Source organism: Dermacentor silvarum, chromosome 4 (genome assembly GCF_013339745.2).
Source record: "Dermacentor silvarum isolate Dsil-2018 chromosome 4, BIME_Dsil_1.4, whole genome shotgun sequence".
NCBI lineage: Eukaryota > Metazoa > Arthropoda > Arachnida > Ixodida > Ixodidae > Dermacentor > Dermacentor silvarum.
Window position 1 is genome coordinate 7,140,606 of NC_051157.2, and position 18,273 is coordinate 7,158,878.

The 18,273-nt window shown below is 49.4% G+C and overlaps 1 protein-coding gene across 1 annotated transcript in view; it reads left to right on the forward strand.

The window, feature by feature from the left end:
* Nucleotides 1-18,273, forward strand: part of LOC119449376 (multidrug resistance-associated protein 1-like) — a 190,562-nt gene that overhangs the window by 100,035 nt on the left and 72,254 nt on the right. Inside the window, 5 exon segments of the mRNA XM_049666741.1 lie at nucleotides 571-764; nucleotides 11,535-11,711; nucleotides 12,851-13,018; nucleotides 15,943-16,154; nucleotides 17,982-18,060. Of these exon segments, the coding sequence (XP_049522698.1) occupies nucleotides 571-764; nucleotides 11,535-11,711; nucleotides 12,851-13,018; nucleotides 15,943-16,154; nucleotides 17,982-18,060 (830 nt within the window).

The window sequence follows — 18,273 nt, forward strand, 5'->3', positions numbered from 1 at the left end:
TAGCATGGACTTTCTTTTCTTTGTAATATGCATAGAATAAGTTGTGTGTTATGCTGCTACATTGGACCACACAATGGGCAGGAGAGTGACAGTATATGTGTCGCTCTGCACAGTAGGAAATTTTTTGACATTCTATTGCTTTATAGATGATCACAGATTCGTCCTTTATTCTTGGCCCGCAGAAAAGTAGATGTCATGAGAAATTGCTAAAATTCTGGCGAACCAGAAACCATGACTTACACACTTGGTTCTTCTTGTGTTCTGCTTTGCTTTTGCATGGTATGTTCTGTAATCATGATTATAGTATGTGGAAAATTTTGTTGTGCAAGATTGTGACCCTAGTGCTACTAAAAAAAAATTATCCATTTGCGAAAGAGCGTAGTGAAACAATTAGCATAGATGGCAAGCGATTTCTGCTCTGACAGGTTCACAATTGTAACTTAATTTCTTATGGCACACTTTTACAATTTCTCGCGCTTATCTCTTTGCTTTGTCACTCGGCTGTTTTGGCAAAGCCAGTGCTCATTTTGTTCCGCCCCCTTTCCTTGCTTTTATTACTATTGTTTATAGGACAGTCAGTCACTCTGAAGAATGCAACCCTGTCGTGGTCAAGGAAAGAGGCTCCTGTTTTGAAAAATGTGTCACTCAGTGTCAAGACTGGTAGTCTTGTCGCAGTGGTGGGCTCTGTTGGCTCAGGGAAGTCGTCACTGCTATCTGCAATCCTGGGTACACTGGAAAAGGTGTCAGGCACAATTGATGTTCAGGTAAGTTGCTACATAGGATGTGTAGGTGCTGTTGAAGAGAGTGGTGATGCTTTGCCCCATGAAATATTTGGCTTGACTCTGTTGTTTGCAAAATATGAACGAATGGAGGGCATCTCTTGTACCCAGTGACAAAGAGGAGAAGGAAGGAAGCCCTTGTAATTTCAATTGAACACTGCGTCCTGCCGTGTTACTGAAGCCGTCCAACAGTTTTTGAAGCCATGCTGGTTAAGCTAGATTGTTACTGTCATATGCCTCCCAGCTCTCATCTTATGAATGGTGGCAAAACGTTCTTGATGTGTTCAAACTAGCCACTAGAACCTTTGTTTCCTCCTTGCTTTAGTGATATTGTTACGATGGGGTGCGTTTATTTAAAGATGAATCGCTGAAAATGGGCAAAGGGTTGCCGCGCCGACACCGAGCCGCTCCGAAGACAAGTGCACTTCGTTCTCTTCTTCGGTCCTTCCGTAGCTTTGCATACGCTGTCATCCACTCTGAGTCACGTGGATGACAGCGTTTCAGGCGAGCGACGTGAACAAGCTGCGTCTTCTTAGACCGGTAGCCATTGGACACGAGGCGAGCAATCAAGTACTAGGTTACATCACTGAGGCGATCGGTGATGACAAAAGGCCCTGTGTAACGAGCCAGAAACTTCTGGCACAGGCCGCGCTTGCGAAGTGGTGTCCAAAGCCATACAATGTCCCCTTTGTCGTATGACACATTCTTATGTCGTGCATCATAGCGGATCTTGGAGTGGTCCTGGGATGCCGACGTACGGAGCTGAGCTATGCGGCGTGCTTCCTCAGCGCGGCAGAGAGTCTGGGCAATAGAAGAGTCTGCATGAGGAGTAAAAGGTAGAATGGTGTCAAGGAAATTGTGGGGTGGTCTAATATAAAGAAGATAGAAAGGGCTGTAGCCTGTAGTTTCATGCTTTGCGGTGTTATAGGCATATGTGATAAAAGGCAAAATGTCATCCCAATTTTTGTGCCTGGAATCCACGTACATCGAAAGCATGTTGGTCAAAGTTCTGTTAGTGCGCTCGACGAGACCATTTGTCTGCGGATGATACGGGGTCGCGTGGCGAAACTGGCAAGCACAGAGACGCAACAGCTCTGTGACTACGTCGGCCACGAACTGGCGACCACGATCACTCACAATAACACGAGGGGGTCCATGACGCAGTATGAAGGAGGACAGGACGAAGCTCGAAACATCAAGAGCCGTGGCCATTGGCATCGCTGCGGTTTCAGCATAACGCGTCAGGTGGTCGACGCAGACTATAATCCAACGGTTGTCGTTGGGTGAGCGCGGGAATGGGCCGAGAAGGTCAACTCCAACCATTTCAAAAGGAGGTGATGGTGGCGCCACAGGGTGAAGGAGTCCGACTGGCGCAGTATTAGGGTGCTTGAAATGCTGGCACTTGTTACAACTAACCACATACTTTTCTATATCGCGTCGCATATCAGTCCAATAGAATCGGCCCTGAATGCGGTGGTGTGTTCTGGTGAAACCCAGGTGTCCAGCGGTGGAGTCGTCGTGCATAGCACGGAGTATGTGGTTTCTCAAATTCTTAGGGACCACTAAGAGGAGGCGGGCACCCTCAGCCGCGTAATTCTTCTTGTAGAGCAGGTCATCTTGGATGACGAAGCCATTGTTACCTGTTGGCTCAGCAGCTGAGGCAAAGAGGCCATCCAGGCTGCGGTCGTTATGCTGCTCTTCCCGGAAGGTGGCCAGATCGGGAAAAAGAATGTCATCGATGGCGGCCAGAAACTCATCGAAATTGTTGGCGTCACATTCACTTGTCAGTAGAGGGAGTCTCGAAAGACAGTCGGCGTCCGCATGATGCCGGCCACTCTTGAAACGGACTGCAAAGTCAAATTCCTGCAAACGTAGCGCCCATCGAGCAAGGCGGCCAGACTGGTCGCGGAGACCAACCAACCAACATAGTGAATGGTGATCAGTAACGATCATAAAGCGGCGCCCGTAGAGATATGGCCAGAAATTCTGGACTGCAAAGACGACAGCGAGGCACTCTTGCTCAGTGACGATGTAATTCTGTTCGGCCTTGCTCAACGAACGGCTGGCGTAGGCAGTGACATGCTCGGCGTCACCAAAACGCTGGACGAGGACGGCGCCGAGGCCGATTCCACTCGCTTCGGTGTGCAATTCTGTTGAGGCAGAGGGGTCAAAATGGCGAAGTATGGGTCCAGAAGAGAGCAGGAACTTCAGTTGACGAAACGAGGAATCGCAATCTGCTGTCCATGTGAAAGGGTTATCCTTGCGCAGCAATGAAGCCAGGGGGTAGGCAGTGTCGGCAAAGTTGGGTACAAAACGTCGGAAGTACGAGCAAAGACCCAAGAAGCTCCTCAGCTCGCATTGTGACTCCGGTTGTTTAAAGCCGCTAACTGCAGCGACCTTCTGTGGCTCTGGTCGCACTCCCTGCTTGTCCACTAGATGTCCAAGTACTAGCGCCTCTTGTTGGCCAAAGTGACATTTCTTTGAGTTGAGGGTAAGGGCAGCTTGTTCAAGGCACGTCAGAACAACGTCTAGTCGATGGTTGTGCTCTGCAAAGGTGCGGCCAAAAATGACGACATCGTCAAGATAACGAACAAATCTCCCATTTCAGGCCGCACAGTACCATGTCCATAAACCTTTCAAATGTTGTAGGCGTGTTGCACAAACCAAACGGCATGACGTTGAATTCAAACAAGCCGTCTGGGGTCACAAAAGTGGTTTTTCTCTTTGTCAGTTGAATGCATGGGTATATGCCAGTAGCCCGATCTGAGGTCTACAGATGAAAAGTAGGATGCGGAATGAAGGCAGTCGATAACGTCATCGATCCGGGGAAGTGGATACACATCCTTTTTCGTCACAGAATTGAGATGCCGGTAGTCGACACAAAACCTCCAGGACCTATCTTTCTTTTTCACAAGGATGACCGGCGCAGCCCAAGGGCTAGAGGAATCTTGGATGACGCCCTTGGCTAGCATGTCGTCGACCTGTTGAGCGATTATCTTGCGCTCTGATGTGGACACGCAATGAGGCCTTATGGGATGTGCGGGCCCCGTGTAGATCCTGTGGTGAGCCCGCGTAGTTGGAACGTGAATCTTGTTAGCGTTCTACGCGAAATCAAACAATGACGCATGCTTGCTAAGGACGCTGACCAGGGCTTGACGCTTCTCTGACGGCAATGGCTTGTTGATCATTTTTAGAAACGGCAACGAGTCTTCAGCCCCGTGCTCTCGGGATTCATGGGACGTGTCATCAGTTAAAGCGCCTATGCGACTGGTATCCACTTCAAAAGAGGCAAGTCGGATACCGCTGGGTAGCACAACAGACTGGGAGGCTAAATTTGACACCCATAGTGTAGTTGTTTCGTAGGCGACAGAGAGGACACATCGAGGTACGAGCACACTTTTCTTCACAACCATTGAAGGCACATGCTCAACAATTACATCAAATGTATCAGCGTCGACACCGCAAGCAGAAACTCGTACTCTGGATAAGGAACGTGCCGGTAAGACAGCATCTTCAATGACGGCGAGAGTACGTGAACATGTAGCAGGTTGGTCCGCAAGAGGAGAGAGGAAAAGCTCGCCAGTACCGCAGTCAACAGTGGCACCGCACTGTGGTAGGAAATCGAGGACAAGAATTATGTCGTGAGTGGATTTAGCAAGCACTGCGAATTCGGCTTGATACATGTGATCGGAGAAATAAACGTTCACGGTGCACACACCAATAGGTCAGAGCAACTCGCCACTCACAGCACGAAATGTATTAGAGGTGTCCCAGTGAAACATCACTTTACGGCCTAGTCGGGTTTTGAAATCCTGGCTGATAACGGAGACACTCGCTCCAGTGTCCTCTAAGGCCAAAGTAGTAACATTGTCCACTAAAACACGAATCTTGTTATGACACATGGCGACTGGCGGAGGCATAGGGGCATTTAGCTGAAGATGACTGGCGACCGCACCTCCATTGGTCGCGCCGCCTAGTTTCCCGGCGGCGGTGACGGGAGACGCCGTCGTGGAGATGGAGACCTGCTCTGGCGTGAAGGCGGCGGTGTCAAACTCCGCACAGAAGCTGGTGAGTTGCTACAGTAATTCGCCTGGTAGAGCGTCCTGCTATCTAATTCGGAGGACCAACGTGCCTCGTCAGCTTGCCGGTTGCCCCGCCGATAAAAAGTATGTGGTCGTTTATAAGACGGTGGTGACATGCGACGGCGGAGAGGACAAAATCGGCCGACGTGACCGCGAATGCCGCATTGAAATTGTCAGTAGGAGGATAACTGGCACGGCCGTCCTACTCTTGAGGAACTGCAGGCGGTCTGCGTGAGTAAACGTTGTGGAACTGGTAATTGGGATGCGCATTCGTAGTATGGTTTGACACTTCTGGACGAGGCGCGAAATTGTAGGCATCTACGGAGGCGGCGGTAATGGCCGTCTCACCGAAGTCGCCAGAAGAGAAAGGCTCTCGAAACCGAGGAGTCGAGAGGGAAAACGCCTGGCGTCGGTCACGCTCTTCACGCACCACTTGCCGAATCATTGAGGCGAGGTCGGATGGAGCTGGGACCACGTCAACACTGGCGACGTTCGCCACGTTGGCCAGGCGGCCGAACTTGGTGTGATACGCTGAGCTTTGAGCGCTTCAAATGTGCGGCAGTGCAGAACGACGTCCCTTACGGATTCCAGACGGTCTTTTCCTATGAGGAACTGGTACACGTCCTCAGCGATCCCTTTCAGCAGATGACCAACTTTGTCCTCTTCTGACATCTGAAGGTCCAGGGCCTTGCACAACTTAAGCACTTCCTCGATGTACGTAGTACAAATTTCGCCGGGGACTTGAGCTCGCTGCATTAGCGTTTGCTCTGCACGCTTCTTTTTAGCTGTCGGATCTCCGAAACACTTCTTGATTTCGTCTACGAACGTCTCCCAAGTTGTCAAGCTTTCTTCATGGTTTTCAAGTCACACAAACGCTGTTCCCTTGAGGAAGAAGGCGACGTTGTTAAGCTGGGCGGTGGCATTCCAGCCGTTGAACCGACTTGCTCGTTGGTAGAAGCTGAGCCATCCGTCCACATCTTCTCCGTCTTTTCCAGCGAAGGTGCGTGGCTCGATGTAGGGCTGCCATGGAACGCTGGTAGAAGGTGGCGGATTGTTGCTGTCAGAAGCCATCTCTGGTGGCAGACCGGCAATTCGGCAACTTCGTCGAAGCTCCACGGATTGCGCCTCAGCGGTCGGTTTCTTGTCGTTCTTCGGGGGCGCCATTGTTTTACCCAGCACCTCCACCAAAACTGTTACAATGGAGTGCGTTTATTTAAAGATGAATCGATGAAAATGGGCAAAGGTTTGCCACACCGACACTGAGCCACTCCAAAGACGAGCGCACTTCATTCTCCTCTTCTTCCGTCCTTCCGTAGCTTTAGTGTAACAATGTTATAGCAGTACAGTGGAACACTGTTGATACTTTCTTCGCTGTCGCATTCTCCCAGGTGCTGTGTCAAATTTTTTTTTTTTTTTTGTCGTTGCCCCATAGCCCATTGACTCCTTGACTCCTATGTATTATTTTCCCATTTGACACATTGCCATTTGGTAGTGTTCCCACATGTTACGTTGCATTCGAACACAGCAGTCACATAAACTTACCCGTTGAGAGGCGAATTAGCTCTTGCACATCGCTATGAAAACGCTAAATGTATACTCTGTGGGTTCTTGGTGTCTCACAGGAGACCAACCACCGCGGGTTCGAGCTTAGCGAGCCACAGGGCCGCGTCAGCCGTCTCCTCCAGCACCGCTCGCGCGCTAGCTCAGAGGCCGCAAGGGGCTACCGAGCGACGCACGCAAAAACACAGTAAAGCCCTGAGTTGACGGAAACTGTTTACTGAAACCGTCGGCACCAGCACTGCACAGACGCCCGCACGGAGGGGAGCCAAAGGGGTCCCGCACCAGGGCGAAAATACAATAACAGGCGCCTATAGCACGTCGCGGCGAGAGCACAGGCTCAAGCTGGGCCACGCCACTAGGAAAAGTCCCGGCGGCTATGCTACTTGCTCTGGCGATAACCAACTCGCGAGAGCACAGGCAATATCCTTCGGCTTAGGCTTTCGGCAAGTGCGGCTCGGCGAGGTACGACCTCGCGCGAGCACTAATGCACCGCTCGTCGGCTTAGCGTCGGGAAAGGATCAGCACAAAGTACGCGCTCCCCGCACGGGCAAAGGCACCGTGCTCGCGCGAGCTCCAGTCCTAGTCACAAAGGTGTCGGCGGACGAGAGGAAAGCATGAACGTACCGTGCGCTGGTCCCGGAGAGAAGTTCACGCTTCCCCGCCAGCAGCCGACAACCGGCCGCGTCGTGACGTCAGCGCTCCGCCCTCACCGCCAACCGCCGCGTGCGCAGCGCCACCGCGGGAACCGGTTAGGCGGCGCGGGCGGAGAAGGAGGCCAGCGGGGAACGATGGCGAGGGATGGCAGAGCAGGCGAAGCGCGCGCAATCATGCCGGCGCAACCCTCAATCCCCACAACTCGCGATTAATCCTGTCTATCCCCACCCATGGCCCCACTCTTAATGCTTGAAGTACACGATCGTCAGTCTCAATAAGTGTGTCTCGGCGCTGTTGTGGATTTTGCCGGTCCCCTAAAGTCAGCATCGCCACATTACAGCCATATTATCCAGTGAAGCATACACAAACTATTGGGAGGAAGTTTAATGAGTGGAAAGGGGCCACTGCCATGGAACATAGTACATATCCCTTAATTATACACACGTGCACGCACCCCCTTCTGTCACAGTACGAGCACCGAGAGTTCAAATGATTGTACAGTGGAATCTCGATGATACGAATCTCATGGGGTCACGAAAAAAATTCGTATTAGCCGAAATTCGTATCATCGAAACACATATAAAACTAGCTAAATTAAAGAGTCGAGAGGTGAACTTACTCAGGCACATGTACGTAAAAAGCATTTACAGTATAGACCACTTATAACGTAACCGTTTATAGTGCAGAACTGGCTACAACGCAGCCTTTTCCGACTCCCGTTTACCCTCCCATAGAACTCCATGTATACGCATACCACTTACAGTGCAGCCACGTGAGACGAAATTGCGGCTTCTGCGGGAAAATCTCGACGACAAGGGCGGTAGCGAGCACGAGGTGCGCCCACCGATGGGAGAGGAGATCAACGAGGGCGATGCGGAGGGGGAGCATGAGTCCAAGGCCAATAAAATCGTCGCCGCGCGCCGCATATGTGAGTGAAAGCGCGCGGGGGATGCGTGCCTTCACGGAGAGCGAACGCACAGCGGAGAGCAAACGCTACTTGCATCGCGCGAAAGGCTGTGGGGGTATGGGAGGGAGGGAGGGGGCGACGCTGTTCTGGGGCGCCAAATGCGTATCTTGCAACCGAGCGCAAGGGTAACTGGCGACGAAATCTCCCCACGCGAAAGGAGCAAAGCGGGAAGGTAGTGCGGGAGGGAGGGAGTGGGGTCGGCTCCTACTCTGCCAACAAATGCGTTCTTGTACTTTGCGCCTGTGCCGGCTGTTGGTGTTGTCGCGCGCACCGTATCTTGAAAGTGATCTCCACACGGCTCTGACCTTTGTATGCGCTGTGCTTACGCTGCTCAGTTTTCGTTGAAGCAATAGACAGCACGAACCTTCGCTTGCTGCAGCGGCTGCGCGTGGGGAAGGGGAAACGCAGCAGCGCGGCCACCGCAGCGAGCGAAGAGACAAAAAGAAAAGCACAAAAGCAACAAAAGCGCCACTGCTTCAAACTTTCAAACTCTTCGCGCCCAGTCGCGGCTTCCGCGCTGTCCGGCGTCGCGTCCGCACCTCCGCACCAAAAGAGAAAGGGAAAACGCGCGTGACTGCGCGCTGTTCTCTTTCGCGGCCATCGGTGGGGCGGCGTTTATTCGTATCAACTGACGCGGGTCGAAAATCGATTCGTAACAACCGTTCTCTAGCACGTTGCAAAGTAATGGGGCTCGCCCGGGCTCATCCGGGATCATCCGGAAATTCGTATTAGCCGTGATAGTATCATCGAGATACCACTGTACTGGTAGACTTTCGTAGCTGTTTCTGACATTGCTTTAGTGATATGGGGCCTTCCTCACTCTTATGTATTCCCAACTGTTACATTTTATATTTCCGCGGTCCCCTTAAGAACATATCAACGGGGTCCTACTCTAATTTCCTTTTTTTTTTTTTGTGCTATGCATGATGTCATCGGTGGCACTGTGACGCATCTTAATGTGTCTTGATGGCACCAAGATGCATTCCAGCTTGACATATGTGGGTTCTTGGTGTCTCACAGGAGACCAACCACTGCGGGTTCGAGCTTAGCGAGCCACAGGGCCACGTCAGCTGTCGCCTCCAGCACCGCTCGCGCGCGAGCTCAGGCCACAAGGGGCTACCGAGCGACGCACGGTCCCACACCAGGGCGAAAATACAATAACAGGCGCCTATAGCACGTCGCGGCGAGAGCACAGGCTCAAGCTGGGACACGCAGCTAGGAAAAGTCCCGGCGGCTATGCTACTTGCTCTGGCGATAACCAATGGGTTAACTCACGAGAGCACAGGCAATCTCCTTCGGCTTAGGCTTTCGGCAAGTGCGGCTCGGCGTGGTACGACCTCGCGCGAGCACTAGGCACCACTCGTCGGCTTAGCGTCGGGAAAAGGGATCAGCACAAAGTACGCGCTCTCCGCACGGGCAAAGGCACCGTGCGCGAGCTCCAGTCCTAGTCACAAAGGTATCGGCGGACGAGAGGAAAGCATGTACGTACCGTGCGCTGGTCCCCAGAGAAGAGAGCCACGCTCCGCCGCTAGCAGCCGAAACGCGACCGCCGTGATGTCAGCGCGGGCGGGGAATAAAGGCGAAGGACAGCAGAACAGGTGAAGCCCGCGCAATGGCACCGGCGCCCTCCCTCAATCTCCACACATAACACAGAGGTTTCCGCGGCCATCACCTTGAGTGGTGCTGGCTAACACTCTCAGGGCTAGGTCTTGTACAGATACACAAATATTTAATAAGGTGGAGAACAGGATTGCCATCGTGGTAGCTCAATGGCAGTGTATCACACGTGTAATGCAGGAGATAGGGATTCAGCTCCTACTTGCAGCAGGTTGTCTTATTTTCCACCTTTGTTGTTCCTTTTTCGTATTATTTCTACATTTCATTCAACACAGGTAACTGCCCTTTAGCATTCCTTGGCTTCATTGTCTGTTGGCTTTGTGTGGTTGCAACTAAGAAAAAATTGCGCCCCTTGATTCCTTCTATTCTTCTTGCTCAAAGGTATAAAAATGACAGATCAGTTCTGTGGATGCCACAAGGTAGAGGACGTTTCTTGCTAGGAAGTAGGTTTGTGCTACAGTCAAGGTGGATGGCAATTTTTATCCGTTGAACAGTGGGACAAAATGCGCCATCGTTGGAGAGTGTCTCACAATCGTGTGCAAGGTCACTTTAGCCTGAAGGTTTCGTTCTGAAAGAAACACAAATGCTTTCTTTCAGGTATCAAAGACGTCTTTCAAGCTCATGTAGCAAGAACTTTCTTCAACAGCCTTGGCTTAGTGTCATGCCTATCATCAGTTATCTACATCTGTCATGTCGATATTGCCTGCCACTCTTAGAGCCTACCCTACAGTTCAGTATAATCAAAGCAGTCAAGTTTAGCATTGCCAAATCTTTCTCGGGAGCTCCTTTGTCACAATCTTGTAATTGAATTGCGTAGAGTAATGAGTCGTGGGTACTTAGGCTGCAAAAGACTGTTTTCTAGATAGCTTTCTTTCCATCATGGCTCAGTGTCTGTTAGCAGACACTGACGGACCTAGATGTGTTAGCCAGGGTTAGATCTAGTAAACATAAATACCCAAGTTAGTGGACGAATTGATGGCCGTACCCGTAGCACAATTGGTAGGGCAACGCACGCATAATACGGAGCTTGCGGGTTCAGCTCCCGCCGGCGACAAGTTATCTTTTCGTCCACTTTCATTTCCCTTTTCTTCATTATTTTCTACATTCCAATTTCAACCACACTTAATTTCCCAGATGCTTAAAAAAAATAATTAAATTATGGGGTTTTACGTGCCAAAACCACGATCTGATTATGAGGCACGCCGTGTGGGGGCTCCGGAAATTTGGACCACCTGGGGTTCGTTAACGTGCACCTAAATCTAAGTACACAGGTGTTTTCGCATTTCGCCCCCATCGAAATATGCCCGCCGTGGCCGGGATTCGATTCCGCGACCTCGTGCTCAGCAGCCGAACACCATAGCCACTGAGCAACCACGGCGGGTCCCCCGATGCTTTCCTTGGCTTCATTGTCTGTTGGCTTTATGTGGTTATTATTGACACATTGAGTGTGTCATTGGTGTCGTACTCCAAATAAATTTTAATGACATTTCTGTCACGATGAATGATTGGCACTCAATTACTGCATATATTTTTTTCCCCTTTTTATATGTTGCTTTCTAAAACAAATAATAAAATTTGGTTAACAGTCAGTTTGTGCCTTCTGTTTGACCTATTCCTGCACTGTGTTTTTCTATTCAGCCACATTATGTTTGATGAGCATGTGGGCAGCGTCTACTACCTGGCTGCCACGGCCACGTATCGAGTGGAAAGTTTGACGTTGAAAGCACCTCAGTGGATGTCTTAGCACTTTCCAGTGTAAAAAAAAGAAAGGGTCACAGGGTTTATATTTGTGTGGTTTTCTTTTATTCTTCATACCTCACAGATCATCTTGTATTGCAACTCTGAATAAAGCATTATTCATATTTTACATTTAAGGGTCGGCTAGCTTATGTGCCACAACAGTCCTGGATCCAGAATGCCACAGTCAAGGGTAATGTGGTCTTCATGAACTCACTGGATGAAGACCGTTATCGTGAAGTCATCGAGGCCTGTGCTCTCTTGCCGGACCTGGAAATGCTCCCTGGCGGAGAAAACACCGAGATTGGGGAAAAGGTACCTTCGTACGCACACAGTCACTGTTGTACATTGACTGATCCAATTTGTATGATCTTTCTTCGCAAATCGTATGTCCATTGTGCTGAACTTCTCTGAAGAACCTGTGAGGAAAAAGTCATAAGGCTGTTGTTTAAATTTGTTCTTATTTGTTGCTGCCTTTCAGTATCATGTACCACAAAAGTCTGGTAATGAACGTGGTTTATTTTGCATCTGCCAGCTCAGTGGCATTGTGTGCTACTGAGCATGAGGTAGCTTCCAACAGCAGCGACAGCAGCAGCTGCAGCAGCTCTATGACGGTTGGTGCAGATAGAGATGGGCAGTGGTGCACCTTGAAGTATGCTGGCTGGGTGAAAATTATTCCAGAGCCCTCCACCAGCCCAGGTGTAGCGTTGGGCCATAAAATTTGTCTGATCAGTTCAGTACAACCCTATCCAGCCCTCTCCAGTCCTGTTGATTACATATTTGTTGCAGCGTTAAAAGACAGTCGAAGTTGACTAGACCTAGTTCATTAGCTTCTACTAACCAATCAATCACTCAATCAGTTCTGTCATGTTTTCTGTCCTCAGTGCCCTGAGGGTATTGGCAAGAGGCATCATGTTTATTATTAGGTTCGCTTACATAAAACAATTACAGAGAGGAGACAGAGCTAGCTAGCAACTGCCACCAGGAGGGGCACAACTCCATTTCTTGAAGAGCAAAGGTACACAGAGCAAGAATAGCGAGTGAAGAAGAGGAGAAAGTAAGGGGGAGGGGCATGGCAAGTGAAGAAGGAGGAGAAAATAAAATATCGAGAACATGTTATTGTTGTATTGACACACGCCCACTACGGTTAGATCACACATTGCTGTGTGTTAGCATTTTGTACCATACAAGAGTGCAAAGTATTGCTAGTTGGTTGAGCATTCACATTCTGAAAAATGGTGCTAGCCACAAGACCACAGGAAGGTGGATAGCACAGGTGCTGGACTTGAAAAGGCACGGTCTAGAAGCAAAGGACCTGGTGCAAAGCCCGTCTTGTTCGTCTTCCTGTGGTCCTGTAGCTAGCTACGTTTTTCAGTATGTCCATTTTGTACCATTAGTGCCTGCTTTAATGGGTGCTGGTGTTAGCCTCTGCCAATAAATGTGATTCTTTTCAGGGTATAAATTTGAGTGGGGGCCAAAAGCTGCGTCTTAGCCTGGCCAGGGCAGTGTACCATGATGCGGACGTCTACCTCCTGGATGACCCCTTCAGCGCTGTAGACGTGCATGTTGCGGCCCACCTATTTGAGCACGTGGTGGGGCCCAATGGGATACTGAAGTCAAAGGTAATGCCTACATGATTCCCTTCTACAAGTCGTACCACTGTTTGTCTCAAATTATATTCGTAATAGCGCGCACTGCTTAGGAAACTTTCAGGGTTGTGGGCTCTCACATGTGCTCCTGGGACAAAGGAACGACAACACAGTAGTGCAAACAATCAAAAGGGCATTTACTGCACCTTTCATACACTAATACACGCTAGCCGAATTACAACCAATAGAGCATTCACACGGGCGCGCGACAAATCAAGGAAATCCGACTCACCGCCACCCGATAGCGAGCGAATACATTCGCCCCATGCTATGACACCATCGCCTAGTCGTTCACGTGTACAGTCACGCGAACGGTGGCGCGCTCGAACGATCCGTGTTCGTCCATACCGGTGTCCTGCTCTTAGCCTCGCGCGACAGTCGCGCGAAGCGGGCCGGCGCATGCGCGAAGCGTTCGTGCGTGTTGGCCGCCGATCCCAACCCAAAGAGAGAGCGCCTTCGACCTTTTTCTCCCAAGTCATCCCGCCGTTCGGTGGCGTTAGCATCCCGACACTCGCGCCATCTCTCGCAACGCGCCGCAACCACCACGACCGCCTCCGGCACCGAGCCGCGCGGTGAAGCCGACCACAGGAGACGTGTGAGAGTCGCGCATCCCCACAGGGTTTCAGTGGCATTGTGAAGACCTAACATGTTCTTGTTGATTCATTAGGTGAGCACCGCACTTCATTGGGTTTGGCTGCACTGTAACGAAAAAAGGTGTATTGCACATGACTATGTGTAAGGATCAGTGTATATTTAAGATTTTGAATTCCACTCAAATACTAACTGGTTGAATAGTTTCACTGCACTATGCCTAGTACTAAGATTACAAATACAGTCGAATCTCGATAATTCGAACTTGAAGAGGCCCGAATATTGGTTCGAATTAAAAGGACTTATTCTTGGAATATTTGTGCACCTTAGCACCATATCGTGGCGCGGCGCGCAAGCACACTGCAGTCGGGGACCACGAATCTGTCCCCACCCGCCAACACTCGCTGCCCGATAACGGCAGAAAACGAAACTCTAAAGGAGCGAACTACGCTGCCGGCGCGCGCGCGCGGAGACTGTCGAAGGCGAGGGGAGAGGGCGGAAGGGATGCGAATTTGGCCTCGGCAATGCTACAGCTTCGGTTGATCTTGTCGCCCTCCCTCTCACCTCCCTCTTAACTTCCTTTTCTTCGATTGTCTCCATGCGCACCCGCCGCCGGCCCGGCGCCAGCGTAGCCCGCTCCCTAAAGTTTCGTTCTCTGCCGTTATCGGGCAGCGAGCGTTGGCCGGCGGGGGCAGTTTCATTGGCTGGTTAAGCTCACTCTGCCACTTGTTCCCTCTGCGCCTCAGCCACAGCGTTTAAGGTCAGCACATTACCAGAAAATAAGAAAAAGCAGATAAGAGAAGGGTTCTCTGCTATTTTCTCCGCGTGGCTGAGACGTATGCACGTACACCCATGTTCCGGCGCTACGCAGGAATGGCGACCTTGTCATTTGAGAGAGGGGGGCAATTTCCGCTGCATTTTTTATTTTTTTTTTTTTCCGTGCGCAGCGTTGAGGGGTCTCTCCTAAGCTTTTGCTCTACGGCAGGGTCGGAGCAGTGCTGGTCGGAGACGCTGCTGCGTGATTTGGCACGCTGCTGAGAGCATTGTCGGAGCACGGCATGTTCGAATTAACCATCATAAATGCTTATGCGTTCGAATTTCCAGGTGTTTTCACCCATTGGAATACGCATAACTTTGACGGGACCACAGCGTCACTTCGAATAAACCGGAAGTTCGAATTAAGTTTCTAATTAACGAGATTCGACTAGTTTGAGATGGCAAACTGTTACCAATGTGTGATCTCTCAGATTGACTTGAGGCGGCATCACAACAACTGGAAGTCAGAGTGCTACAGTGATGTTTACATAGGTTGTATGTCACTTTTATTCTTTCTTTCTTAATGTATTAGCATCACTGCTGTGTACAGTAATAAGGGGTTATGCTTTGTAAAAGGAAGCAGTAATGGTGATGAAGGGTTCGTGAAATCATGGCAACTGAGGCAAAACCTTTTTTGCCAGGAGGAAGGAGGTCGTTTGCATTTTGACAGACTATATTTAAATGGGAAGATGTAGCCGCATTAGATTAGCACTAGAAATTACATTTGAATACTGCACAGCCGCGTAGTACTACACAACAGGTAAACTGAAGTCTTTCAGTACTATAGAATTCCCAAACCACGTTAAATAATGTTAATACAAGCATTCACCCCATGGACTTTGACGTACTTGTTGCTAGTCGGTAGGTACCCCACTTCACGATGACGGCAGGGGTGGGCATATATATACATATCATCATCATCAGCCTATTTTTATGTCCACTGTAGGACGTCTTGCGCTAGCTGATTATATATAAATAAATAAATTAATTAATTAATTAAAGACCTGCGGAGTCAACTAAATAATCTGGACTAACTTAATTATCACAATGCAAAATTTTTTAGAGTGCTCTGTAAAGGGGCTGACAACATGCTTTTAGTCGCATCCTCCTGTGGTTTTCCTGAATATTTTTAAACCTTTGGCAGCTTCGACAACCTGTGTATATTCTCAACATTTTTTGTGTTGTAATATGTATGCTGGAATCTATTAATGCCAAATCGTATAATTCTATGCAGCAAAAATTGGTTCAGTGAAAGACCACCATCCCGCCCTGCGTCACACCTGTCAGTGAGCTTTAATGAAGATAAAGAAAAACTTATAATATTGGAGAATCTGAAAACTCGTATGTACCAAGCTGGAACACTCTATTACATCATTTCGCACAGTCCAAGCATTCCTTTGTAACAATAAAACTCGCTGATAAATTGCAGAATATGAAAACTATATGTGGTACAAAAACCTGAAAATGTTTTTGTTTTTTTTTTGGTGCAGACAAGAATTCTGGTGACACACTCGGTGACTTACCTGCCTCAGGTAGACTGGATCGTGCTGCTCAACCATGGGGTAGTGCAAGAGCAGGGCACTTACTCTGACCTTGTGAGTCGTGAAAGGAGTGAGTTTGCAGCATTTATCCAGCACCACATCAAGGCGCACCCTAGTAGCAACAGCCTTGCAACTGCCAGTCACAATGGCTCCAAGGACAGGTGTGTGCGAAATGCAGCTGTTACTGCTTCCACTGCAATCATCTGGTTTCTTTAATAATCCTGAACTGGATTGTTTCAGCCAAAGGACTATGAAACTGTCTGATGCATTGCATTCAACAACAGTGCCATCATCTCACTTTCTTTTAGTGATAGCTATGCATTTGTGTACATAAAGTGCACATGCATGCAACAGCACAGACTCCCTATGTTATGCAAAGTGCATCATATTTTTCTAGCGGCCTGCAGTGAGGGTCTTGGGCTGCTCATTGAGGATGTTTTCAATGCAAGCATTCTGGAGTGCAGCTTTGCATTTGATACAGTTGATCCGGTATTAAAAAAAGAACTATTAAAGGGATATGGACACAAAAGTTGGAGGGTGATTTTTTGCGTCGGAACAAAAGTTAACTGTTCAAAATAATGAATACAACAAGCTGCTTTGAAAAAAAGAACGAGAAACATCTTTTTTTTTTTTTGCGATTTTCTGTTGCACCTTGCCTCCAAGCGGCCGCTGGCAGAAGCTTAAATTTGACGTCATAACACTCACCCGCGTGCGCACACGTGGCCAAGGTCGGCCACAGTTGTCGCAGTGTTTCCGAGGGTGTCGGTCCCTTGCAGCGTTTGTTTAACCCCATTCGGCAACCTTCACACGTGGTGCCTCCAAAACATCCCCGTCGGCGCTCCACGCAGGTGGTGCGTCTAACATGCGCCTTCCCGCGGTCGTCACTCGGTATTGATGCGTTCGTCGCGGCAGAAGGAAATGTCCAGACATTGCTGTTATAACAGCATCGTCGGTCGTGACACGCCGTCGCACACGTTTCCCAGAGACGAGAAGGTGCGTAAACTTTGAATAACTGCCTGTCAGCCATCACGCCCAGCCTGGAGACCTCTATAGAATGACTTCATTTGCGCGGGCCACTTCGTCGACAGTGATCATGTCACCAGCCCGGCTGTGCTGAAAAGCCTCGGCATGCCGCTCAGAAGGCAACGCCTAAAGCATGACGCTGTGCCTTCGGTCGTCTCGCGAAAACGCAAGGCAGAAATGATCAGCGGCACGTTTGAAAAGAGGAGGCGAAAAGATGTCGGTACTGTTTTCTTTCACTTGCAGCCTTCTTGAGCAGTGTGAGGGCGAGGCTGGGGCGAGATACCCAAGGCTAGGCACCAAGGCAGTAATGTCTTTAAAAATGTTGGCAAAGCATAGTTAAACAATACAAGGCTAGTGAGCACGAGCGCGACTCACGAGATCAGACACACACATAGCTCTGCTTCTCCACAAGCTAAAGGCAGAAAAAACTGGGGAGAACGCGAGACAGGTGCTGCCATCTGTCGGTCGGCTGGCAAAGTGAACGTGAGAGTCTCGGAGGTACTGATACCACACAGCAGTTGCTCACGCTGACTGCATAAATTGTAAGAAGGCAATTAAGAATTTCACATAAGAAAACAATTAAGAAGACACATAAGAATTTCAAAGGCAAGTAACCACTTGACTATGAACCCATGGGTTCATAGTCAAGTGGTTACTTGCCTTTGAAATTCTTATGTTGCACAGCTGTTATTCTTATTTCCCTGCCTTGTAGACAGGTTGGTTTTGAAGAGCTCTGCATATAGACTTCTGCATATAGCTAACCATGCCTGTGCTTCACAAATTGGTGTGAACCTGCAGGTGGCTGTATGAAGCACTTACAGGTGTTGCACCTTCAACTGTATAAGGGAGGCTGCTTGTATAGTTAAACATTTGGTTCATTCCTCTGTGCGAGAAAGGATTTCGTGTACAAGAGGTTGTTCCTGTGCCTTTGTTCTTGCCCACACAGCTAAAGTGTTTGTTTGCAGGCTAGTGGATCAACCCAAGGATGGAGCAGCAACAGACAAGTGCACCCTGATTGAAGAGGAGACTATGTGCACTGGATATGTAAGCTATTTTGCGTATACACTGCTGTTCACACGGTTCACCCTCTATTGTAAATTTAGGCTAACATAGTACAGTTAAACCTGGATATAACGAAATTGGACAAATTCCCGAGAAACTTCGTTATAAAGAGGATTTCAGTTATATGCAGGTTCGGCACGAAAATTCGAAAAAGAAACGCTTACTGTATTTACTCGATTCTAACGCGCCGTTGAT